The sequence below is a fragment of the Dermacentor albipictus genome, chromosome 1, assembly GCF_038994185.2.
Source record: "Dermacentor albipictus isolate Rhodes 1998 colony chromosome 1, USDA_Dalb.pri_finalv2, whole genome shotgun sequence".
Taxonomy (NCBI): domain Eukaryota; kingdom Metazoa; phylum Arthropoda; class Arachnida; order Ixodida; family Ixodidae; genus Dermacentor; species Dermacentor albipictus.
Window position 1 is genome coordinate 397,236,516 of NC_091821.1, and position 25,676 is coordinate 397,262,191.

At 46.2% G+C, this 25,676-nt stretch overlaps 1 protein-coding gene across 3 annotated transcripts in view; it reads left to right on the plus strand.

Moving 5' to 3' along the window:
• The window catches only part of LOC139054676 (multiple C2 and transmembrane domain-containing protein 1-like), a 270,471-nt gene that overhangs the window by 180,036 nt on the left and 64,759 nt on the right, over positions 1–25,676 (plus strand). For all 3 annotated transcript variants that reach the window (XM_070532088.1, XM_070532089.1, XM_070532087.1), the window contains exons 5-6: positions 1,254–1,476; positions 4,139–4,268. In XM_070532088.1, the coding sequence (XP_070388189.1) occupies positions 1,254–1,476; positions 4,139–4,268 (353 nt within the window). The remainder of the gene's footprint in view (positions 1–1,253; positions 1,477–4,138; positions 4,269–25,676) is intronic.

The following is a 25,676-nucleotide window of genomic DNA, read 5'->3' on the forward strand; positions in this document are numbered from 1 at the left end:
GCAACTTACACTACTTCATAAAGAAAAAAAAGAGGAAAAACCCCGGCTAACGCCATTTCGTTTTCGAAGTCCTAACAAAAAAAAAAAAATGGTGAGAAGGACATTGACAAACACGTGTAATGCAGCGCCCACCTTGTTCAATCGTGGGACTGTCACGGTGATGAACTTCTTTGTCCTTGAGAGGTCACAACGCGGCAGTCTTTGCGTCGAATAAATTGCGAAACGCATTGGTCATCTTTAACATGATTTATTTTTGTCACGGAAGTTTGACAGAAACGTAAACACCTCTAAACGTCAGCGCATCTCCAAGAGAGCCGAACGCGAGTGCCTGTGATGATTCCTGCCTGTGGGCGTGGCATAAGCCGCAGGACGAGATGACTGCAAAAGGGAATACTTGACCGCTACAATGCAACTGTCATATACCAATGCTATTCCTTTATGCGCTTCGTCAGTAGCCTGATTACCGCGCACGGGCCACGCGATCACCGGGATCGGCAGGACGTGCACGGTGGACGAGAAGAGAGGAATGAGTAAAGGCAAGACGCAAAAGACCAGCACTGAAGAAGGACACAAACGACGGGACAGGCGTTGGTGTCCTTCTTCAGTCCTGGTCTCTTGCGCCTTGCCTTTACTCATTCAAGCATGAACTTACTAGCCCAAGCAAGAGTTTTACTTAAGAAAGGAATGGAATGCAGCGAAAGTAACTCTTTCGTTCTAGCGGCCCATACGTTAAAAAGCCCTGGTGGCGTCCACTATGGCTTTCGTAGCCCTAGCGCAGCGCCCGCCTCGACGGCGTTACGTCGTGGGCTCGCTGACAGTCGGTCGCTGACAAAATGGGCACAAGCGTTCCTCAGCCAGGCCTTCGGTTCTTGTTTTTTTTTTCTTTCAAGTTGCACTTTGGGGAAAGGAAGCTGTGTGTTTTGACCGCCGTCTTATATACCTTGTGAACAGAAACATTATATCGGGAAAGCGGGTTGACGGGGAAGCCGAAAACCTAACGACAAGATCGGCTAACTCTAGTAAAGGGTACTCCATTACCTTTCCCCCTATTTTCGGGCGTTATACAAAGCGTATACTAAAAGGTTGCCCCGGGTGTCGTCGATAAAGTAAAGGTGGCGCCGAGTTCATAATTGGAGGATACGGCGATGAGTGGTGCCCGGTACAAGGAGCGGAGGGGTGACTTCTGTGGGAGGCCGATACCTGACCTAAAAAAAAAAAAAGATTGCACGCCTTTTCTGTCTCGCTCGGAACAGGCACGAGCGACCCGTACGTGAAGTTCAAGCAGGGCGGCCGGCAGGTGTACCGCAGCCGCACGGTGTCCCGCTCGCTGGACCCGTACTGGGACGAGTGCTTCACGGTGGCCGTGCGGGACCTCTGGGACCCGCTGGTGGTGCGCGTCTTCGACTACGACTTCGGCCTCCAGGACGACTTCATGGGCGCAGCCACCGTAGAACTGCACACGCTAGAGATCGACAGGTACGCACGCCGCGCATTGAAAATGCACACGCTAGAGATCGACAGGTACGCACTGAAAAAAAAAAAAAACCGTCGCTGGCCGTTGTTGCGGCCCCTTGTTTTATATACTGAGCTTCAACATGACGCCCTACGGAGAGAGAGAAAGCCTCACTTGCCCACTGTCGGTTGTTTTACCGCATTGCAAGCATGCACGGACGTACGCATATATATATTTACAGGATGTGAAAGCAGCTTTTCACTCAAATAAGCAGGGAGCATATTACCGCCCAATTTTCTTTCTATGTTTGTTGTGTCCCGAGGAAATGGGTTGTTGCTTTTATGACACCTGTGGGTCGTGCGAATTTGACATTTCTATGGAAGACCATCATCGCGTTATTCCCCCCCCCCCTCCCCCCCGCTTTCCTATACTCCCTGCTCATCGAGCCGGTAGACAGTTCACCGACCATCTCCTACGTTTGTACGGCGTCGGCGAGCAGCTTCCTTTTTTCCCGTGGCGCATCTCGGCATGCTTCTACTTTTGTCTTTCGTTCGCCGCACGCGATGACTGGAGCTGCGCTGGTTCCTGTACGATGATCAGCAGTAACGAATATGACGCTGGGGTTTGCCATCGTTCATATAGGCGCTTCTTTCCACCGCGAAGGTAGTGCACTATTGCGCTTTTTTATTCTGTGTCTACTTCTTCCGCCGCGATCGTATATAGCGGACCGGCTGCAGCTCGGCTTCCTTTTCCGGGAACAGATAGTAGGCTTTCGCCTGCTACTCAGCCGTCCAGACAGCCACGAACGCTCACAATGTTACAACTACATCCACCGTAAACCTCCGCAAAGATTCTTTTGTTGTTGTTTTTTCGTTAGGATTTATTGTCTTCGGTTTAACTACTCTTTCTGACTGCAGTATCGAGCTCCAGGACCTAAGGTACAGCGATCAGGCAAACGTGTACTAGTTAAGTATTACACGCTCCGCACGGAATGACGGAACTGATGAAATTCCGACCCGCGTTAGGCTTTCTTACCCAGCATAAGTCGGCATCGTGGACGTCTAGAAAATGCGGGATGTACACAGTGGTTCCTGATGTTCTTCGTTTCCGTGTGGAACGACATGACTGATGAACATTGAGGACTACGTTCTACATTTTATATTAAGGCGTACATAAAGCTAAAGCTCGAAAGCGGGGCTTTAGCGCACCAATTACGCGTGTAGCGACGGACAAGGCTCCTAATTTCTCTGCACGTGTTCACAGCGAAACACGCTTAAAAGGGACACTAAAGGCAAATACTGAGTCAAGTTAGAGTGATAGATAAGCGCTCGAGGATCTCTAAAGCGTCAGTATTATTGCGAACAGAGCCTTAATAATCGAGAAATTGAGGTAAATGCAAAGCATGATTAGAGACTCCCCCGCGACATTCAAGCACTTGCCCATTGACGAAAGCACTCCTCAGTTAAGTTCTGTCACTAGTACTCGACTACTCTTCGTAAGAAACATCCTTGTATTGTATTATAAGATGGAATAAAATGTTACTTTTCCACTTCTATTTCATCTTTAGAAAAAAGAACTCATTGAAATTACCGTCGACAACGACGCGTGTGGTCTAGAGGTTTCGTTTTCGCTCGACCCTGCGCCGCCCACGCTTTCGCGTTTCAGTGCTTTCCTGATCGCGTAGTGCTGCGCTGGTTTTGCTGGCTCGCGAAACTCGCACAAACTGCAAGCAGAGAATACAACTTCCATGTGATGTCGCGGGATGCCCGATTGGTCAGCGCCACTTGACCAAGAAGCAGCTGCAGGGTCGAATCCACCGCTCTTTCTTGGCTCGGTACCACCCTCAGACGGGCACCGTTTTACTCACCGACGACAGCAAAGATGGCGTATGCAACGTCACCACTCCCCTCCCGGTTGTGTAGCGGGAGATTTGAATTTTGAAAAAGGCATTCGGAGCCTTCAGATGCAGTTTTCTCGTAAACTAAGGCTTTTCTTGGCATGAAACAAGGATCGCGAGGTTCCCGGCATGGTATGTAAACAGTCCACGCCGACTGAATATTTGCCTTTAGTGTACCTTTGAAGCCTCGAAAAGCCAATCGCGCGGCCTTTTTGAGTTCTGCTGCGTAACTTCCTGCATAACGTCCCAGCAGTCGCAAGAAAGGGTTATGTTAACATCAGCTGAGCGAGGACGACGTTTCCTAACTGCGGTCACGGCCACTAGAATTTGCGATAGCGATTCTGCATGAGACCAGTAAGCACGGCACCTTGATGCGATAGTGCCCACGTTGAGTGATTTGTAAGCTAGCAGGCATTAATCTCGCGCACACTACTTCAGGAGCGTTGTGTCACGCCGGTAAACGGGGTACTGCTAGATACAGATCGCGTTGTTACCCGTCCGAGTTCACAATGTTTACTACAAGACCGCCGGATGCGTTATTCGCATGAGCGGGAAAAAGCAGTTCAGGAAATTAAGGCAATACTTTCACAGCATATCAACAGCGCTCGCTGTTACGCTACGGATGTCGCGGTTGTTCCTCGTTCGCGGCGTGCTCATGCGTGAAGCTTTTGTTTTGCCCAACTCTTCCTCTTGTTCGGGACGGAGAAACAAAGTGAAATGTTCGGCGAGGTGCGGCAAAACACAGCGTCTCTGTTTGCGTGTCCGTCGTGACTGGTGCGGTGCCGCAGGCCGACTGACATCCTGCTCAACCTGACCGAGTCCGGCAAGGCGGAAGACGCGGACGCCAAGGATCTCGGCTACATCGTCCTCACCGTCACGCTGCTGCCGGCATCGGCCCGTGACGACGTCGAACAACAGGTGAGCACGTTACGCGCGTTTACACCACGAAGGCCACGGTCGTGTGCTGGCTGGAGGCGGTGCACTTGACCCTGGCGGCATCGACGCATTATTTATGGGCGTCGATGGTCGTGTCCTTGTTATTATTATATGTACATTTCTTTAGGGAAATGTGTCAGTCACCTGTGACAAATCGCGGTGGCGCGTCGCCTCTGACACATCGACAATCAGAAAGAAGTCGCGGGACCGACTCTAGGCCGCAATTAAGTACAATTAGTGTAATTAATTGTACTAATTACTAGGGGCAATTAGTGCAAGAACGCCTTTATAAAGCACAACCACGTGAGAAAGTTGGTCAAGGTGCTATTGAAGTCTGTACTTTTGAATAACTTATTATTAGAGCTAAACTAATGCTACCGCGTTCTTCGTCGCCTCGTTCTTTTTTTTTTGCGTCTTACTTTAATTTTTCGCTGTTCTTTCCCTCTTTATTTTTCTTCCCTTACCCCTACCACCAGTATAGAGAAGCAAACCAGAAGCGTCTCTTCGGGTTGACCTCCTCTATGCGTTTCCCATTTCTCTCTCTCTCTCTCTCTCTACATGCGGCATAAGATTACACGCTTCGCCTAAAACGTCGTAATACGCTTTGAGAAAAGCGCGCGAAGAACACAAAATGCAGCAACCCCGGTGCAATTTGCCGAAATTTACCCGGACTGAAGTTTCTGAAATTTCACTGTGCATGTAGGCGGCTACTAGATAGGGCAATATATGGCGGGAACATCGCACGCTACCATGAAACTAGGAAGGCCAAACTGGAAATCGTGTTAATGACTTGGCGTGAAAGTATTGCACTATCAGTAACAAATAATGGCTAAATGCGCGCTTACCAGCGTGCTCCATCACTTGCAGATGTGAGCCACGGCTCATTGAGATAAAGGGCCTGGGCAGAGATAATGGCACATTAGCGAGAGATATGTTGGCCGCCTTTCATATTATGAAGAGATGCATGGATTGTGTTACTGACACGACTGTTTATACCTTCTACAGTGAACTCCAGTTGTTTGACACATTGCTCATATTGCCGCGACGAGTACTTGAGTGATGAATGCAAGCACATTTCTTGTTTACATATAAGAGTTTTGCTTGCAAACAAGCCACTTGAACTTAGCTCCCGTCCCGCCTTGGACGTACGTTGTGTTTTTCTTAGGTTAACACGTATCAAGTCGATATTTGTGAAGCGTTTAGAAACGCTTCTTTCCGTTACTTTGTGGTCAAGTAAGGAGTTTGGCGCTCACATTGGTGCGGATGCGACGTGCGCTTGCGAAACATAAATCAGTCGATCCAACTGGGTTTCAGTTGAATCGATCGAGGACGCACTGCTTTGTCTTAGAGGCTATGTACACCAGTATGCGAGCAGCTAGGCGCCTGCTGTTTACGAGCGTCCCAGACAAGCGTCGACACCTTGCAACGGATCGTTCGGGGAATCTGCTAGTGAGAGGAACTTACCGCTTTGGCGTGCAGGCTTTTTTTGAGAGGACCTTTTTTCTCATGAAGGCATTCACTTCTTTGAGGCGGTTTTCGATCACGATCAAAGTGACGGAGTTGTTGACGCAAGGCTTCCAAGCGTCAGGCGAAGCTTCGTGTGCCTTCGTGAGCAGCGGCTGCACAAGTTTTCTTTATCGTTGCGACGTTGTTTGAATAGCTGGTCTTTGCTATTTAAATGTTTAACTAACGTTCTTGTGCTGCTTTCCCAGGTTAAATTTCAGCTTGTTTCATTGTTTGTTTCACGCTTCACTGTTTCATCATCAGTAGCACACATGTATGGAAGGTGCTGCTGCCCATGTGGCGTCGTCTCCAACGAAGGAAAGATCTCAAGGGCCGCGGTGCCTGGGCACGATGTCTCGAAAGGGGCATTCGCAAATATCACTAACTCTCACAAAAGTGTAAAGAGCAGCTGTGACGTTCACAATGATAATCTAAGCGCAACCTAGTTTTGTCTGAATGTCCTTGAAGATTCAGTCAACTTCAAGAAAGAATACAAGGTATAGTTGAACTTTCTTCTTTTTATTGCAAACAAACAACATTAAGAAATTTCTTTGGACGGAGCATTCCGTTTCTATTGAGCGTTTTCCCCCTCTCTGTTTTTGTTATTAGGACGAGCCGCGCTGCTTATTGTGGCTTAGGGGAGGCACTAATTGTTAAGTAAGTTAGACGAACACAAACTATCGAGCATGTGAGACAGCAAGACCATTATTCTTTCTTAATTAAATTTGTCCTATGGTACTTTCTACGAAGTATCAAACAACTTGCCGAGCAACGAGTTCCTTTGAGTTATTTAGGCTCGTTTCTAGGTGGCTTTTTTTTTGTTGACCTGATTCCATATCGTCACAGCGGAACCTGGCCATACGCGGTCGTCATATGCTCCAGATACCCATTTTTATAATGATACCATACGAGGCCTCGTCGTCATTTGCAATAGCCAGGTATGTAAATGCACGGGTAAATGCACTCTCTCAAGCCTCCCTTCTGGAAGAGCGGAACAGACAGACAGACAGACAGACAGACAGACAGACAGACAGACAGACAGACAGACAGACAGACAGACAGACAGACAGACATCTATCTATCTATCTATCTATCTATCTATCTATCTATCTATCTATCTATCTATCTATCTATCTATCTATCTATCTATCTATCTATCTATCTATCTATCTATCTATCTATCTATCTATCTATCTATCTATCTATCTATCTATCTATCTATCTATCTATCTATCTATCTATCTATCTATCTATCTATCTATCTATCTATCTATCTATCTATCTATCTATCTATCTATGTGACTCTTCTTGCGCCGACCACTAACGTGTCGGCTTATCAGAAAAGTGGCTGACGCCTGATAACAAGAAGTAAAAGGAAAGAAAAGTGAAGAAAGATGAACAATGCTAAGTCACTGCGCCGACGTATGTGACAAGGGCCGGGATCTGCGAAAGCGAGCGCCAGGCCGTCGGGATTTACCTCGCTTCGACCCGACCGTTTATCAGCTCCGCGCCGCGGCACGGGCAGGAGATAATCCTCGCGGGGATATAGCGGAGATCAGGCAGACGCGCGGCCACCGACAGAAGTCCTCAGTTTTCCCATTTCGCGATTCTTCTCTTGGCGTCTCACTACCGCCGTGTAACAGCGGAGAAAAAGAAAACGTGACAAAAAAGAAAGACAGACATACTGCGAAAGACTCGAAACAAAGCGATCCATGGTCGCGCTTCCACGGTGCGCTTCCCTGTTCTTTGGAACAATCGCCTTGCACGAGGTTTACGTTTGACGTAAACAACTGCAGTGTGTGCAGCTTTTCCGCCAACTCTCCCTTTTTTTTTCCACCGATATACACAGTTGGGTAGAATAAAATATAATTCTATAATTCTATAAAATAGAATAAGAGATAGATAGATAGATAGATAGATAGATAGATAGATAGATAGATAGATAGATAGATAGATAGATAGATAGATAGATAGAATGTTAGATAGATAGTGAAATATCTTAAGAATGTTAATCGCATTAAAATGAGAAGTGGAATATGTCGTTACAAGACACCTTTAGAATGGACGGCCCTGTACACTGTTGCGACCGGGGGTGCGTTGATGTGGGAACTTCGTGAACCGGAGTGAGGATCGTGTGCCTTGGCATGCCATTCAGGACGTTTTAGAACACACGTTTATATTTGCATTTTGTACCAGAGCATATGTGAATGATGCAGAGAAAACGTTCCCTTAAAGTTCAAGCTGCCGATTTTGATCACAAAGCGTCCATCTCGTCTTTTATCTCTTCCGTCGTCCCGGTCACAACACGTTCCCCCTATCCGGTGTAAGGAGTATGGGTGACTTCTTCTCCGGCCAATACGGACGTATGCATCCATTTTACTTACCTCCGAGGAGAGATTGACCCAAAACACACGCATGTCACTTTGCACGAACAGGCAAAGAAGGAACCACACCGAGGACACACAAACCCCATTAGCGAAGCGATATGACAGGAGAGAAAGGCGCCACGAGGTCGTCTGAAGGAATGTCAATTCGCAAATCTCCCGAATCAGCGTGTCGGTGTCCAACTGGTTGCCATAAATCATCACAGTTGGAACTGGCTCTGACAAGGTCTTTGGCTCGCTTACCATTGTCGCGTTCTCCGTGAGCGTCTAGATCCGCGGAATCGATGCCCGATCGCAACATCTTCCCCCAGCGATGAAACAAGCGTCGCCAGTTGTTTCCGGCTGCTTACTTATAAGTGTACGAAGGAAAAAGAAAAGGAGAGAAAGATAATGCTTTGTAAACATTGTCAAGAACTCGGCGAGGGATCGAATTTCGCAGGCTGAGCGCAAATAACACGGCGATCACATGTCGCCATTACGTTCCAAAACGTTTCTTCTTCTTGTCCTTATTGATGAGCGGGTGTAACGCCTTACGCCTGCATGGTTGCAATGGCCGACCGTTTGGCAGACTGGATGATAAAGATGGCATCGCATCAAAGAAAATGTTGAAAAGCAAAAAAAAAGAGAAAAGAAAAAGAAATACTACCGTATTGTACATTATTACCGCGGAAGCGTCAGCATTTGCGGCGGGAGCAAGTGCATCCTATATAGCGACACCGTGTCTTCACTGAATCGTAACGAGAGCGGTGCTGGCAGCGTTAAGGTGTCTATCTTAAGGGATAGTGGATTGTGCCTGATTACTCACAGCTATACTCGATTCTTTTCTTAATCCTCGAGCGACCCCATCACTTACTTGTTGTGTATAGCTGTACACATTGATCTTCCCCGTAGAAAATGTGTTAGTGCTTACGCTTCGTTTGTGATTGTTTAAAAATCGTACATAAGCTCCCAAGCTCTTGGAATTGTTTCTGAAAAATCGTCTTTTATTTCGCTCAGCGTAGGGGATCGCTTGCTAAAACCGCATAAAAAAATTATGGGGTTTTACGTGCCAAAACCACTTTCTGATCATGAGGCACGCCGTAGTGGAGGACTCCGGAAATTTCGACCACCTGGGGTTCTTTAACGTGCACCTAAATCTAAGTACACGGGTGTTTTAGCCCCCATCGAAATGCGGCCGCCGTGGCCAGGATTCGATCCCGCGACCTCGTGCTCAGCAGCCTAACACCACAGCCACTGAGCAACCACGGCGGGTACTAAAACCACATGTAACGAGGACATGTAACGATAATATCGATTATATCTTTCGAACCGTGCTACACAGGCGCCTCATCTTGATGTCGTTGGTTAGAAGAAAGAAAACATTACCCGATCATGTAGTACGTTTCGCGTGCGCAGGGCACTCCGCTTTCGAGCCACGCATGATGCAACGGGAGCTAAATTTGGGTTCGCGCGCGGCTGTACAGTGAGGCGTAGCTCGGCAGTACGTTTGTCGACCCGGGCGGGAGTTGATCGCGTTTGATCGCGTTTGCCGACATAGTAGGCGTCGAACTCAGACCGGTGTTCATAAGGAGTTGTAAGGCATTGAGGAGTGTAGAAGAAATTTCACGCTTGCTCCGCTGTGGGCCACCGATGTTCGGCACGTAGGGTCCTGAAATGGCGCGAAGCATCATCATCATCATCATCATCATCATCATCATAATTTTACTCCCACTGCAGGGCAAAGGCCTCTCCCATACTTCTCCAACTATCCCGGTCATCTACTAATTGTGGCCATGTTGTCCCTGCAAACTTCTTAATCTCATCCGCCCACCTTTCTGCCGTCCCCTATACCCTATATGGTACCCTAAACCCTTTAGGGTACGTACCCCTTACCCTAAACGGGCCCACTACTTACAGGGAGCAAGCATGATTGCACTGTAGGATCGTACGACCCCCCGCTAACTGTTACATAAGTCAAGCGTGTAAGCTCGCTGATGCGTGAATAAATGTAACTTGTGCATTTGTCAACGTCTCTTTCTGTGCCCTAGTGCCTATACACCTTCTGCAGCACGCGCAAGACGTTTCACGTGCCCCACTGTGGCTGCGTCCCTGGTAGAACCTACCCGAATTTTTGTTCTTCTGTCTCGCAGCTAAAGGTCAACGAAAAGTGGGCGAATTTAACAGTGGGCGAACAAGAGAAGCTTCAGCCTATGGAGCTCAGGGGACTTGTTTTCGTTAGGGTAACATCAGCTTTGCTTGGTGGCGTTTGTATACACAGATCACTCTCCCCTACAGAGCTCACTCTCGATATGCATAAGCGGGTGCACAAAAAGAATACGGTGCATGTGAGTAAGCTCGATAAGCTGAAAAGGAGGGTTTAGCTAGCTTAGTGAGGGGGGGTGGGGGTGTATATGCGTTTTGATAGTAATCCTGTTAGAAAAATTAACACTAATGCTCGGAAGAAACGTTGTGAGCTTAACACGCAGCACAGCTGAAGCTTAGTTGAACTCGTCCAGCACATCTATTTTCAGTGATTTGTGTTCAATTCCAGAAAGTATGTAACGTGCCCTTTCGTTGTTCTGTCTCTGTCTCCTAATGTATAGAACTGTCCCCGCCGCTAGTAAGAACAGCTTCGTCTGCAATTTAGTCATTTCGGCCCATTTAGTCATTAGCTTGTCATTGAACACCTTATAGTTTGTGGAAAAGCCGGTGACAAAACGGTTACCAACATTTCTTACTTCTAAACAAATCACGCAGTCACCGTCATTGGAAATCGGGTCATGCTCAGTGCCGGAATCGCGACGGATTATTTTGCCATATCTAGACGACGGTATTTCTTTTTTTTTCTTTACTGAGCAATTGTTTGAAAGGAAACACACACCACACACATCAAAAGTTGCAGTAGTAGCTGATAACATCGCGGCGCTGGCGGCCTTGAGCAATGTTGCCTAGAAAAGTTGATGGTGGGGGGTATTGCCCGGAGGCTATACCAGTGGAGAAGTGTTGTTTTCAACCCCTTTCGATTCTCTTCACGTGTTGGCGGCAGTTCTCTATAAGTGCACGCGTGCACGCATATCGAATCAGACGCCGGATTCCGTCATATATCAGCAACGGAAAAGTGTGCGGTCGTAAGGAGGCATTTAGGTTTTCAGCACACTTATCAAATTTTTTGTGAATTTCACGTTGCGAGAAGCGCCCGACTTCATAACAATCATTTTCCTTGAGTTCGATTACTCCGTCGCGCATCGGGCGGCCGATTTCGGTGACGTAGGCCGCGCGGTGGCGTGTACGAGCCAGCGACGATGGGTCAAAGAAACGTAAAAAAAAAAAAACGCTACAAAATATGAGCACACAAGCAAATTTGAGGCAGTAAAAAAAAATTCTGCCCTAAAGAGCACGAGGGGCCGCTGAGACCAAGCCCAGCCCTCACGAGGGCCTTTTTACGAGCGGTTAATTCAAAACGGCCCCATTCACCGAATCGAATGCGCCGTTACACAGACATACACTGCGACGATTCCCACGAAAGAACAAGCGAAGCGTTTTCGACGGAGCGGCGCTTATCGACCGCGTGCACCCCAAATATGGTTTCTGTAGATGCGGGACTTATTCTTTAACAAATATGCACACCTGTAAGAACATGCTAATTAAGTGTTTCCAGATGTACTTTGTTACAGTTCCTCGAGAAAACGGGCCTGCGGCGGGCTGTGCTGATTCTGCCGCTTCAGCGTATGTAGCGCAGGTAGAGATGAAAGAAAAGCGGCCGTGCATGTAGATTGCGTACTGCGCCAGCGCTACTAAAATGGCGACATCGCCATCTTGTTTTACCGCCGGAGTGCATGCATGCCCTGCGGACGGTACGCGTGACCGTCTGTCCTCGTATCCTTTCCGCGTCTCTGTTCCCTCTCGTTTCTTTTACGACCATGCACCCGAGGCCTCGAATCGATCCCGTTGTTTCGTTCTCTGGGCTGAAACGTATCCGCCATTTTACATCGCATCCATTCACCTTCGTGCTTTCTGCTTTGGAAATGCGCCTGCGAAATTTTCAGCGCTGTATACGAGTTCAGGTTTGTGTGTTGTGGGGGCCGTCCCGCAATCGAATATACAGACCGGGCGTTTTTGAGGGCCTTTGTTGTAGGGTCGGCGCTACCCTTTGCGGCTCGGGGCTGAACTTGTAGAACTCCAGGAGCTCGCCAACTGCGAATACTGCAATAACTATAGGCAGTCTTTCAACAGCGGTCGAACAAGGGACGTCGCTAAAGCCAACGCTTCAGCAAGAGGAGAAGACATACGTGACCCCTTGTCGAAACATAGCCTCCAGCGGCATCCCCTGTTCGAATGCTGTTGATCAGTTCAAATAAACGAGTTAGTTTGGCACGAAAGACCACGGAAGAAATACCAAAACGTCATTCCCCGTTTTTTCGAAATATTGTGTATCGGCAGAATTCGGTATTGCAGTGGCAACGTGATTGAAAAGGAAATTTGCAGAGACCACCAGACGGAAGTGGTAATGGAGCCAACAAAATACTGACGGCTAACATATGATATCTCCAAAGGCCCATGAACTTGCTCTGGTTAGTCTTCTAGTTTCGTTTTCGTATCTAATTTACATTGTAAACAACATTAACGCAAAATTTACAGAAAGTATTTTTTTAAGATTCCTTCATATTTTTTTTTCATTGAAGTGAATGTTAGAAGAAGTTGGCGCCATTATGGTGTTATCGGCTACTCCTGGTCACTTGGTTAAACGAAACAAATTTCCGTAAAAAGGGAGAATAGCGACAAAAAATATAACACTCAGTAGAACACCGGATCAGTAAAAAATATAAACTCCAACAGTACATGAGTCGCAAAGTTCTGTGCATTAATTCAGTCCACGTACGCATATATACAGTCAGATGTTTTGAATAGCCAAAACAACCAACACATGTAATGCACTGCAGGTACAGAACAGAATGATACATATTGCGTAAAAGTTGCGATCACCACATAAACCAATTATGAACCACGAACAACGTTTATGTAACTCATTTAGCGTATTCGGATCATCCGATACTTAATATTTTCCCAAAATGTTCGTGCCTTCTAAAAATTTTTCAGAGCAAGAAGTGCTCTTTTTTGAAGGCCCGCAGTTGGCCGTGGGCCAAGTATCTTTTTTTAGAGTGAATGGTCTTCTGTCTAATATAAACGAATTAGCTTGCAGTACCGTTCTTTGTGTATCGTATTTCGTGCACTCGAGAAGAAGATGATGCACATCTTCGTCTGGATGGCCACAAGAACACTGCGGACTAGAGACACGTTTTATCCTGTACAAGAAGTGTTTCGTAAATGCAGTGCCAGGAGGCAGCTGGTGTACCAATGTTTCAAATTTTCTGTTGTCTCTTAGAGTTTCCGGCACTGATAAGTTTATACATGGGTCTATAGAGTATAACTCCGAGTTTTTAGTTTGCTGGTCAAACCAGGTAGTTTTGCTGAGGTGACAAGAAATCTGTCTCAGGATCAGATGGACGCAATATGCAATAGGGGAAGATTGGTAGTCTCTGCGTTATTGTGCGCTCGATTCGCAGCTGCGTCCGCTGCAGTATTACCAGGAATATTGCAGTGCCCAGGTATCCACTGAAATGTAATTACGTGGTTCATTGCGCTTGCTTTCTTAAGTTATTTGAGCGTCTCATGCCCACTCTAATAACATTCACAGACGTCTACGTATGATTGACCCAGACGGTAAATTCTGTTTGCCCCCGAAGCTTACACGGAGCAAAACATCATTGCTACACAGGATTCGGCTCGGCGTTGCTTTCACTCGTCGCTACGCACACCTCATCGGCCAATCGAACAGCCCTGATTGTGTACACTGCCAGATGCCTGAAACACTGCAACACGTACTGTGCGACTGCCCAGCATATATGCTGGAGCGAAGGACGTTAGACAGTTTCCTAGCCAGCGTTGGCAGGCAACTACTGTCGGAGGAAGCTATTCTCGGCCCATGGCCTGACACTGCAATTTCAATGCGTGCCACAAAAGTATTGTTGAAGTTCCTGCAGGACACCAAGCTCGACGAGCGGCTCTAGCGAGGCAACTGTCTCATGTACATAAGCACTCACCACTTCTCTTATCATCATCATCCATCCCAATACTTTCACTCCCCTTCCCTCTTCCCCAGTGCAGAGTAACAGACTAGAGCGCACTAGCTCAGGTCGACCTCTCTGTCTTTCCCATCAATAAATTCTATTCATTCATTCATTGAGCGTCTCATACAATAGCGAAGTGTTCAAAGAATTTTTCTTATCGCTCTGTAGTAATGTGAGAGCGGCTTGGGAATCGCTAAAGATAACCCATTCTTGCGAATGCTTTTCTGATGTTATGAAACGCAAAGCATACAGGATTGCAAATAGTTCTGCCTCGGTGGAAGATGTCTCCCGGGATAATTCAAATGTTTGCTCTAGCGCTAAATGTGGAATGACGAATGCTGAAGTCGAGGAATTTTTATGGCACGAACCATCTGTATAAACGTGGATGTACTGGGGATATAATGAGTAAATTTGGAAGAGTGCCAGTTGCTGTGCGGCTGCTATAACATGTCTCTCTTAGATATAATCCCATCAACCGATGATTCTATTTTAGGGCATGTTAACATCCAGGGAGGGTAACTAACATCCACTTTGCATAATTCAAATCTTGGTAATGGTGCTTTATGTTCTCGAACAACATCGTGAATTTTGCTTTTTTTTCTTTCGGTGAGCGCGAGGTTTAATGGATGCTTCTCATGTTGGGTTAAGATGCGATAAATATGTCGGCATGTTTCAACCGTTCGTATGACTGGAAATGGGGGGTGATGAGCTTAAGCAATTACTAAAGAACTCGAGGTAGCCTGCGGAACCCCAAGAAACACTCGTAGCCCCCTTGCTAGTAAACGTTGAAGGCGTTCCTCAGAAGTTTGCGATAAACCATGGAGAATAGGTGCCGAGTAAGCAATTTTTTGTTTTATGAGTGCGTTATGAACTTGTAGTAGCGAAGAGACTGATCCCCCCCACGTTGTGCCTGCGAGTTGCCGACGTACGTTTATTACTGCATTGGTCTGCTTTTCAATTGCGCGAATGCGTGAAGCCCATGTTAGCTGGCGGTCAAGAATAACTCCAAGAAATTTATGCTCTTTCACAAACATCAAAGTCTGCCCGTTAAGCCTAAGTTGGAAAGACTCATGCCTCTTTCTCTTAAAAAGGTGTCGATACTATCAAGACCCTCTTGCAGCGTTGTTTGAATGTCCTGTATATAAGATCCAGAGGCGCATATATGCAGAAGTCATCTGCGTACAGAGAATACTGTAGACCAGACGGGAGTTTTTGTGGCAAGGCTGCCATGACACAGTTGAATAAAAACGGACAGAGAACACTGCTCTGCGGAACGCCCTGCGTGATACTGTGATAATTACTTTCTCCTTTAATTGTTTCTATAAATATTTTTTTATCTTTCAAGAAATTCGATACCCATCGCAGTGTTCGGCCGTGTAGGCCAAGCTCTAACATACCAGCAAGGACGTGTATGTGACTTACAGTGTCGAATGCTCTTTGAATGTCTTAAGAATACTGCTACTATCACATTTCCGCAAATTCGTACATGTTCGACGCATGTGGCAATGTCTAATACTGCATCCATTGTACACCGATTTTGTCTAAAACCGGTCATGTGGTCGGAAAACACAATTGTGTGTTCACACCACCATTGCAGTCGACTGTCTATCATCTTCTCCATTAGTTTGGAAAAACAACTTGTGAGACTGACGAGTCGGTAAGGGTCAAGACAAAGTGGAGCCTTTCCTGGTTTTCACGAATTTCCACGAATCCGGAAGAGTCTCTCTTATCCAGATATCAGAGTCATTCTTCCTACTGGACCTAGGTTCTTTAACATCACATATGTAACATCATCTGGGCCTGCGGTTGTCTTTGTACGGCATGACGAAAGAGCACTTTTCAATTCATTTAAACTAAACTCACAGTCAAGTTAAGGATGTTGTGACATAAAGCACGCACGAACCTTCTGTTCTGCTAGTGTTGTCGAACTTGCAAATTGTAGGCAAGTAAACGGAATTCCTGGTCTGGATATTAGTTGACAGCATTCGTCAGCAACAGATGTTTCCGGAGTGCTTCGAGCTACGGCAAGGGCTCAGAAGGGATGGCTCTGGGTAACTGGACCACTAAAAGATCGGCCAACGGACCATATTCTGGGAACTGGAGTATTCTCGCCATCTTCTCGTACCTAATTTTTGTAAGTGTCTGCGCGAAGTTGACTGAACTTTCTGTGCCATCTTGTAGTCATCCAGCTTTCCACTGCGGCGGTAAGCCCGTTCTGCACGTCTTCTAATTGCTCTTAGGCATTCATATTCGCCGTCGACTGCAGCGTATTCATTCGGAACAATGTCTTGCTTTGTGCAGATCTTGTAAGACTCACACAATATATTTGCAAAACTTTGAAAGTTCGGATTTTCGCCCAATGAGTTACTTAAATGGTGCCGAAAACTTTGCCAATTAGTATATTTTGAGTAGCGTCGGGTCCCCTCACTCCGAATGAGGCGATGTTTTACTTGGATCGAAAAATGATCACTACCGTGCGTTTCTATGTCTGTTGACCATTCAACGCCATCAAGAAGGTCTTGTGAGCAGAGCGTAACATCTATACAGCTTGAGTAGCGAAACCCGCGCAAGAACGTTGGAGTGTTGTCATTTAACACGATCAGATTACTTTTTTCTGCGGCAGACTCCATAATGCTTCCACGGGAATCATTATATTCACTGCCCCAGATGACGTTATGAGCGTTGAAGTCCCCACAAACCAGCACATGTGAAGGAAACCAGTAGGCAAGCTCTCCCAAGTAACAAAGGACCTAATAAAGAAACGACAAATAATGAAAATGTCCAACTCAAGAGATAAGATACAATTCGCAGAACTGTCAAAACTGATCCACAAGGAGAAAATAAGGGATATTCGAAATTATAACCTGAGAAAGACTGAAGAAGCATTAAAATATGGTGCAGCATGGGATAAGTGACAAGGAAACTTGGCATAGGACAAACCAAGATTTTTACTCAATGAAAGATAAGCAGGGTAATATCATCAGCAATCTCGAAGTCATAGTAAAAGCAGCGGAATAATTCTATACGAACATGTACATTACTCAGAGCAGCCGCAGACAAACACAATTACTAGAACTCACTAAAGTTTTCACTCGCTCTCTCACTCAGAGCAGCCACGATACCTCCATTCGAAGTAGTAACGAATAGGTTACAGATACTCCTCCTAAATCTAGCGATGAAGTTAGAAGGGCCTTGCAAGACATGAAACGTGGAAAAGCGGCAGGAGAAAATGGAACAACACTCGATTTAATTAAAGATGGACGAGACGTAATGCTTGAAAAACTTGCGGCCCTTTATACGAACTGTCTATCGACTTCAAAGGTACCAGAGAATAATAATAATATTTGGGGTTTTACGTGCCAAAACCACTTTCTGATTATGAGGCACGCCGTAGTGGAGGACTCCGGAAATTTTGACCACCTGGGGTTCTTTAACGTGCACCTAAATCTAAGCACACGGGTGTTTTCGCATTTCGCCCCCATCGAAATGCGGCCGCCGTGGCCGGGATTCGATCCCGCGACCTCGTGCTCAGCAGCCCAACACCATAGCCACTGAGCAACCACGGCGGGTACCAGAGAACTGGATACTAATCCACAAAAAGGGAGACGTTAGACAACTGAGAAATTGTAGACCCATTAGCTTACTCCCAGTATTATATAAAATATTCTCCAAGATAATTTTTAATAGAATAAGGGCAACACTGCACTTCAGTGGACCAAGGGGACAGGCTGGCTTTAGGAAGGGATACCCTTCAATGGATCATGTCCATGTCTTCACTCAGGCAATCGAAAAATCGCAGAGTATAAGCAGCCTCTCTATATGAATTTCATAGATTACGGAAATGCATTTGAATCATTAGAGATACGAGCAGTCATAAAGACATTGCGTAATCAAGGAGTACAGGACGCTTACGTAAATATCTTGGAAAATATCTACAGAGATTTCACAGCTACATTAATTCTCCACAAGAAAAGTAGGAAGATACCTATAAAGAAAGGGGTCAGACAAGGAGACGCAATCTCTTCAATGCTATTCACTGCGTGCTTAAATTCTAGTGACTGTTGGAAGTGGAATTTCGATTCAGGGCCTGAGTTATGTCAAAATAATTTTCAAAAATTCAGAAGTTTGAAAAATATAGAAGTGAAAAGTTTACAAATTAATAGCCTGCATCAAGAACAGTTATCGCGGTTCTGTAAACGCCGTCCATTGTATAATTCAAAGCGGACAAATTCTGCAAGTCAATTTACATCTTACGTGAATTTGTTACGTTGTGTGCAAATGTTCTGCAAAAGATGTATTTCGATATTACTAAAGTTTTTCTTCAGATTCATGTGTGACATATGAATTTTGTCCGCTTGAGATGTACTTTCAGATTCAATTCACAGAATGGTGATATCATCTTTCTTTGCTGAGTTACAGAGTTCTAAACTTGATAGTTTCATTTTCTGAAGATTTAAAATTTTTGGCCATCTTTAATAAAAAACTAACGCTCTAGTTAAAAAATTTGAAACCAGCATTCACTATATTTTAAGTTTTTCTTTCTTGAGAAAAACGAATTCTTATTTTGCACGTATTTGAACAGGAGCCTTTGAGCTAAAGCTTCCTCTTAAGCTCTCAGTTTCTGCCCCATATGTTAGTACCGGTAGAATGCGATGATTGTGCACTTTTTTTTACAGGGATAGCGGTAAGCTGCTGGTAATGATTTGGTGTCCAGGCAAGGGAAGTGTAGTCGAGGACGGCTAAAGATTAGGTGGTTTCATGAGACTAGGAAATTTGCGGGCATAAGATGGGATCAGAATAGCGCGAGACAGGGATAATTGGAGATCGCTGGGAAAATCATTCGTCCTGCAGTGGACATGATGATAATGATGACGATGGGGATGATAATTAGGACGAAGTGTGAACACACTGCCGAACTGCACATTTCTGCTAGGAAAGCGTAAAACGATTCGAGTGAGTGTCGATTATTGATTTGTAACGGCACAGCTTACTACACGGAAAGTTACACCTGCTTATTGAAGGGCAATTACCTGCGGGTTATCTTAGTATCGTGAAAGTAGTGTGGTGTCCTTACACTCCGTTTATACACTGCGTATTGGCACGAAGTTAAGTGGCTTCGACTTGCGCGTGATCGAGCGCGCGATCAAGCCAGAAGCTTGCATCGTTTGAAACTTTTCGAGTATCTCTCTAGCAAGAGTTAGGCCAATGAGTCAATAAGTAGTATTCGAGATATGGAAAACAAATCAAAGTGGAAGAAGAGAGGGATTCGGTTCGGTGCCAATCCTGCGACAAGATAACACCTCCTTGCGAAACGGAAAGAGGAAAAATAGACGAAAAAAATAAAAAGAAAAAAGGAAAAAATTCTACTAATAACTATCCACTTTTGACGGTGGCAGTTCGCATGTTTAGTAGGATGTTTATCTTTTTGTTTCGTGAGGCAAACGTCCCGTGATAAGGGCACAGGCAGGAGTCGAAGGTACAGCTTTTCTTGCATATCGTATCGTCGTTCTTTTGTGAATAGAAGTCCGCCCATTCCACGTGTCGAACTATCATGTTGTCACTTAGGAGTCTGTTCCCGACTGCGAAGCCGTTAATAGACTTACCTGCACTGCTACCATAAGTGGGACTTTCCGTAGCGAGAGCTGTCTGGGCTGTTTCCGTTGGAACCGCCCACCTAAGCAAAAAAAAAAAAGAAAAAGAAAAAGCAATGGATGTCGCGGATGATGTGTGCAGTAGCAACACGTCCTTCAGGACTGGGCATCCGACTGTTATGTCGTGTCTAGTGCGGCTAAGGCGGCTAAGCGTGTGAGCGTAGACTTGCATGAAGGCCTCCTATGTGCGGCGTGTTATCTGATACCTCTGTGAACGATGAAAACCGCAAGAGCGAGAGGGAAGAGGAGGAGTGCGTCTCTCGTTGCGAGGCGCGAAACACGTGTTCTGCTGCCGCGAGAGAGAAAACACTTTATTGTAGGAAGGGCAGGCAAGCGAGATTACGCGGCGCTCGCCGTTCCCGTTCAGCAGCTGCGTTTGTTTGCATCGCCCTTCATTGGCGTCGTCTACACCTCGAAACCTCCTCCGTTATCGTTTCTCGCTTCCATTCGAGCAACCGCGCGCGCATATTCCCCGCCCAATACGCGACAGAAACAGAACGAGTTATGGTAACTGATGGCCAGCTGACCTTGCGGCGTACGCCACGTCCGTTTCCCTCTAGACGACGGGCACGCCTTCCGTTCGCCGCCGCTCGGACTGGTTCCGGCGAAGCGCCGTCGCGAGACACGCGCTGCCGCTGGCGGCGGCGACGTTCGAAACCTTGGAAACGCAAGCGATCTCGTATCATTTCGCGAGCATCCTGCACTCTCTTGAGAAACTCTCTGTCAACATCCCGCCTTTTAATGGGGCAAATTGTTAGATAGTAGCGGATGCAAGCGCCACTTACGGGCTTAGTCATAAACATAATCAAACGCTTATTGTCAATTAGTAAAAATATTATGGTTAATTTTTTTACCAACAGGTGACGCGACAATTTGTAAGTGGTCACTCAAAGCTTAGTAGTTTTTAACACTTGAGAGCGTTTGACGGCTTGGGGATCTGCGACTTTCGCAGCTTCGTAGCAAAAAAATGCATACAACAGGTGGCATGATGGCGCATGCGCAATAGCGCCGCCGCCGCCACGCATGATGTTGTCCAGGAGGCCGATGGTTTACGCGCGCAGCGCGGTTTCCGCTGTGCGGTGCTGTCGGCTGCGATTCTCGTCTGCCAACCTTTGCTGCTGCTCGCTGCGCGGTTTTTGTGTTTGTCGTCTGCAGCTTGCGGGCTTCTGTTGTTTCCAGCCATCTCGCGCTGCAGCGCGAGCACGAACGTGCATCGCTCGAGTGTGTGTGTGAATTTGCGTGCTCGGCAACGAAGACGATTTCGAACAACTATTCGCGGTTGGACGGCGGCTCATAGCTTTTCGGCTGGATGGAGTCGTCGTCGGCCGACGACGCGCCCGCCAGCGACGTCGACGAGGCGGGCCCGCCAACACCGCCGCTCTCTTCGAAAGACGACGGCGACAGCGCTTCCGTGGCTTCGTCGGATCACGGCGATGGAGCTTCCAGTTACGGGTCCGCCGCCAGCAGAGCCACTGCTTTTGTGGACAGCATCAAAGCTAAGGTTTGCATCGAATGCCGAGGGTTGGTCATTTCGTCGCGACACCAACGTAGCCACTGAGGAGCGCGCAGCCGAAGGTCCCCCTATCTTTGCTGTTTCGTGAAGCGGTCGCTTCTGTGGCCTTTATACAATGCTGAGCTTATCTCTTTTCTCCCGCACTGATAACGGCGAAAAAATAACGTTTGTGCGGTTTGTTTTGCACGAGCGCGCTATGCATAATCGCGGTCAAGTTTTGAATTCGCCGCTTTCCCGCGACACGCATCCTGCACTAAGCGATTGCGCAAACGGTCCAGCGCAGCTATGTTGAACGATCTCGCTGGAAGGACGAGTCAGGAAAGGGAGGTTGAAAGTTCACTCCAGGTGCTTACCTTAAGTAACTCAGAACAAGGTATAATAGAGTTGTTTCGTGACACTGGCAGCGTTCATTTTGTCGATTCGAGGGACGGCTCCATTAAACCGCAGTGTTCTGTCACCGGCCCCTGACAGGCACTCTCTCCTCACTGTTTGTTTCGCTTGCTTTGTTTCTCCCTTAGCGCGCAGATATGATCGGTTCGTTAGGAAATTCAGTGTAAGCGTACTACCATTTGCACTATTTCGTTGAAAGTTTCACTGATTAGTCTGCCCTTTCTCTTTTGGCAAGTGTCATAACGCATTCTCCTTGCAAAAACAACTTCTAATCGCAGACATATTAAAATAAAACGAGATCTTTCCGAGGACGCGGTAAGCAGAGGTAAGACAGAAGTATTTTTTCTTCTCCTTTTTCATATTTTTTCAGAACAAATGCTGCTGCCTCCATACGTGACAGAGCAGGTTGGCTTAGTTCAAGAGCGTTCATAGGCAGAGGCAAGTTTACAAAATGTAGTAGCATCCACACGAGAAAAAGAATAGCATGCATGAAACACTAACATGCGGCATACTTTAGCAATTTCCGAGAGAACTGATCCGTGAGAAACTTTCTATTAGAATAGATCCATGAAGATTATTCCACGTGTCGATTATTTGCGGAAGGATGACCTATTTAGGTGATGACACGGTGGGCTGTCGTTAAACGGTACCTCAAGGACCAGGTAAAGGAGTTACCTTTATCAGGAGTTCCATTTTTATCGAGAGACTGAGCACAAGCGCACAGGAGATACTCTATTGAAAGGGGGCAAATACTATGTCAACAGCCGATAATAGGTGCAGGGGATCTGCTTACAAGGCTTCTCTTTACAATGTTTCTACTTGCACGCAGCTGCCGACTTGATAGAGCTAGCAGTCTTAAACATAACAAAAAGAAATAAAGGAAAAGCAAGTCAGGTATTATAAATAAGAAATATTGCCTCTTTAGTCAAGCAACAACACTCGAATTGATCGATAAGTTTGTTCTTAGTCTCCAGCGTGAGTGCGTCGCTTTGGGCGTTTCCGGGCCGCCATCTCAAACGCTAAGAAAGTCACAGCTCACCGACATTAATATATAAAAAAAATAATCGTAATAAAAGAATAAGAAAAAAATCACAGCGCGTCGCGACCACGGTAGAGTTGCACTAACCACGACACCAACAAAAAGCCAGCAAGGACGCCCTATTGCCGAAAATTTTGAGGGCTGGCGAGCAAGCTAGAAAAGTAAATACGCGAACAGGGATGCTTGTCCCGATGCCGCTAAGATTCGCCGCTCAGTTTACATTTTGTTGATATTTTTTAGTTCCGTTTATACCTTGAGTAAATAAAAATAATATGATGGAAAACAACAAAGAACCAGACAAACAATAGAAAACCACAGAATTTAGCTTTTTTTTTCCCCCGTTGCCACAATGCAAAAATAATCAACCGCAAGGCTGTTACGCTTAAGCAGAAATTACATTTAAGCGATTTCCGTTTACCGAGATTTTACTGCGTAGGGAGAACTATCAGACTCATTGCTTTGACCACGTCATAATCTTGATTATGTTTGCGCGTGCGTTGATTGAAATAACGGGGTGGGAACCTAAATCGTTATCGTTAAGCGCAATAGCAGCAGTGCTCTTTTATTTGCGTGTATACTGTATTACCGACAGTGTCTTTCGTAGTTCTGCCACGTATGCAGCGTGATGTTGTGAAACGCGACGGACCTGGTATTGTTCGTCATCGCGCGCTCTTGACAAGTCGATACGCGAGAAGGTAGTTGCGCTGTGCCTCGCGATACGGCTTTACCAAATGACGCGTCCAGATTGACATAACGCTTAGAACGGATCTTTAGAACATTTAGAATTAGAACGGATCTTTAGAACATCGTCCGTGTCCCGGATAGCGCGTCGCCGCTTTTGCAGGTGGGGTTATATATTTTCGAAACGGATTAGCGCGGTGAATAGCAGCGATTAGGCGAATAATTAATGCAGTATTTACTCGCGTAAGCCCCGCCGTAAGGCCCGGACCGCCCCAATTTTCGGTCGCGTACGTAGCGTAGTTATCGCGACACCTATAGCTGGGTTTAGTAAGGGTGGAATCAAAACAAGGCCAGATGATTACACGAACTCCGCACTTCGTATAATCATCGTCGTGGCATATTCTTCTTTTTTCTCTCTCTTCTTTTGCTATTGACCGCTTCGAATGACACCTCTCGAAGGAGAACTGCATTTTTTGTTTCTACGGAAGCCATGTCGACGGGGTTTAATCTAGCGGAGTTGTTATTATTTTCAACAGAGCTCTCTTGCGAGATCATCATGTCTTTTATGATGGGACTGGGCGAATATTGGCATTTGATTGTGTACTATCTTCTTGTCGCAGTACACGCAAACTCATCTATGCGTACGTCACACATTGTGATTGGTCAGTTCCTTCACACGCAGCAAGGCCGACGCTGTGCCACGTCGGCTTGTTCATTCCTGAAGTTCTATACTGCCTGTTTGTGTATCGCTTGGCATTGGAGCCGTGATGGGTGGAAATTTGGCGCTGACAACGTTTGGCCGAACGTAGAGGAAAACAAATAAGGATACCTCGTAAACACGTTCTCACGCGGCAGCTGTTCCGTTCTGCGATATCAGCGCCGAACGTTAAGGTGCCAAATAACGAAACGGCGCTAGCAACGTGACAAATAACACATTCACTCGGTCGTTTCATTGGCGACCTTTCCTCGTCGTGCGGTGGCATTTCGCGCCAAAGCTTGGACGGGCATATCCGTGTACTGACCATTTAAACCAAAAAAGAAGAAAGAAAACGAAAACTAGAGAAGCCTGGCGCTGCATCGCCGTGTTAAAATGTCGAGCTTTATTACCGTCCAACGCGCGTCAGCACGTAGCTGCGACCAACGTTCTTATATATATATATAAATAAATATATATGTATATATATATATATATATATATATATATATATATATATATATATATATATATATATATATATATATATATATATATATATATATATTAAGCGTATGTAGCTTTCTTAGCGCACACTTCCGGACTTTGCTGACCTTGGCTGCCGGGTGCTGCTGTTCTGCCGAGCAGCGCATACGCACGCACGCACGCACATAGAAACGCACATACACGCACACACACACACGCGCGCGCGCACACACATACAGAATGAGATAATTGCGTGTTCGATTGGTGGGATCAGACCTCGCGGTCCCCTAAGCGTAGCAACAGCTCCCTATGCTCTCTAAGCACAATCGCACGCGTATATACTGCTACTCGTTTTTCAACGCGAAGTATAGCTCTTCGAAACGACTGCAACGGGCGTCGCGTCGCGTATATGTTAAGTGTGCGCGACAGAACCGCTTCACATGAATTTCAAGATGTACGTTGGTGCTACATAACATTCTTCTTCTTTTTTTTACCCTTCGGGGTGAACCCATGACTACAGAGGCTGTACACGAGAGCCTCTGATGAAACTCCCAGCTATAATCGGGACCAACTTAAGAATAAAAGAAATAAAGTTATGTGTGTGCGCTTTCCAACCGGAATGCAATTTGCACGTATGATCGGGTTCGTACGTTTCCGTGACTTCAGGCGGTTTTGCGTGGTCTAAAACGGCTTTTTTTTTTCTTTCCAACGTACAGATCTGTCTTTGTGTCGCTGGTGTTAGCGTGAAACTTGAGCGTTATGGCAAATTTTGTGGCTGTTCCTGAGATCAGTGCCCCCGCCAAATGAAACATTATAACTTAATTGACGCAGCGAGCTCTTTTTGTTTTCTAATTAGTCTAGCGTTTACATCAGCAGTCGTTAATCTGCGAGCGTGCGGAAAGCAGATGCGCTGCGGTTTTGAAGCCGGATCTTGTTTATAAT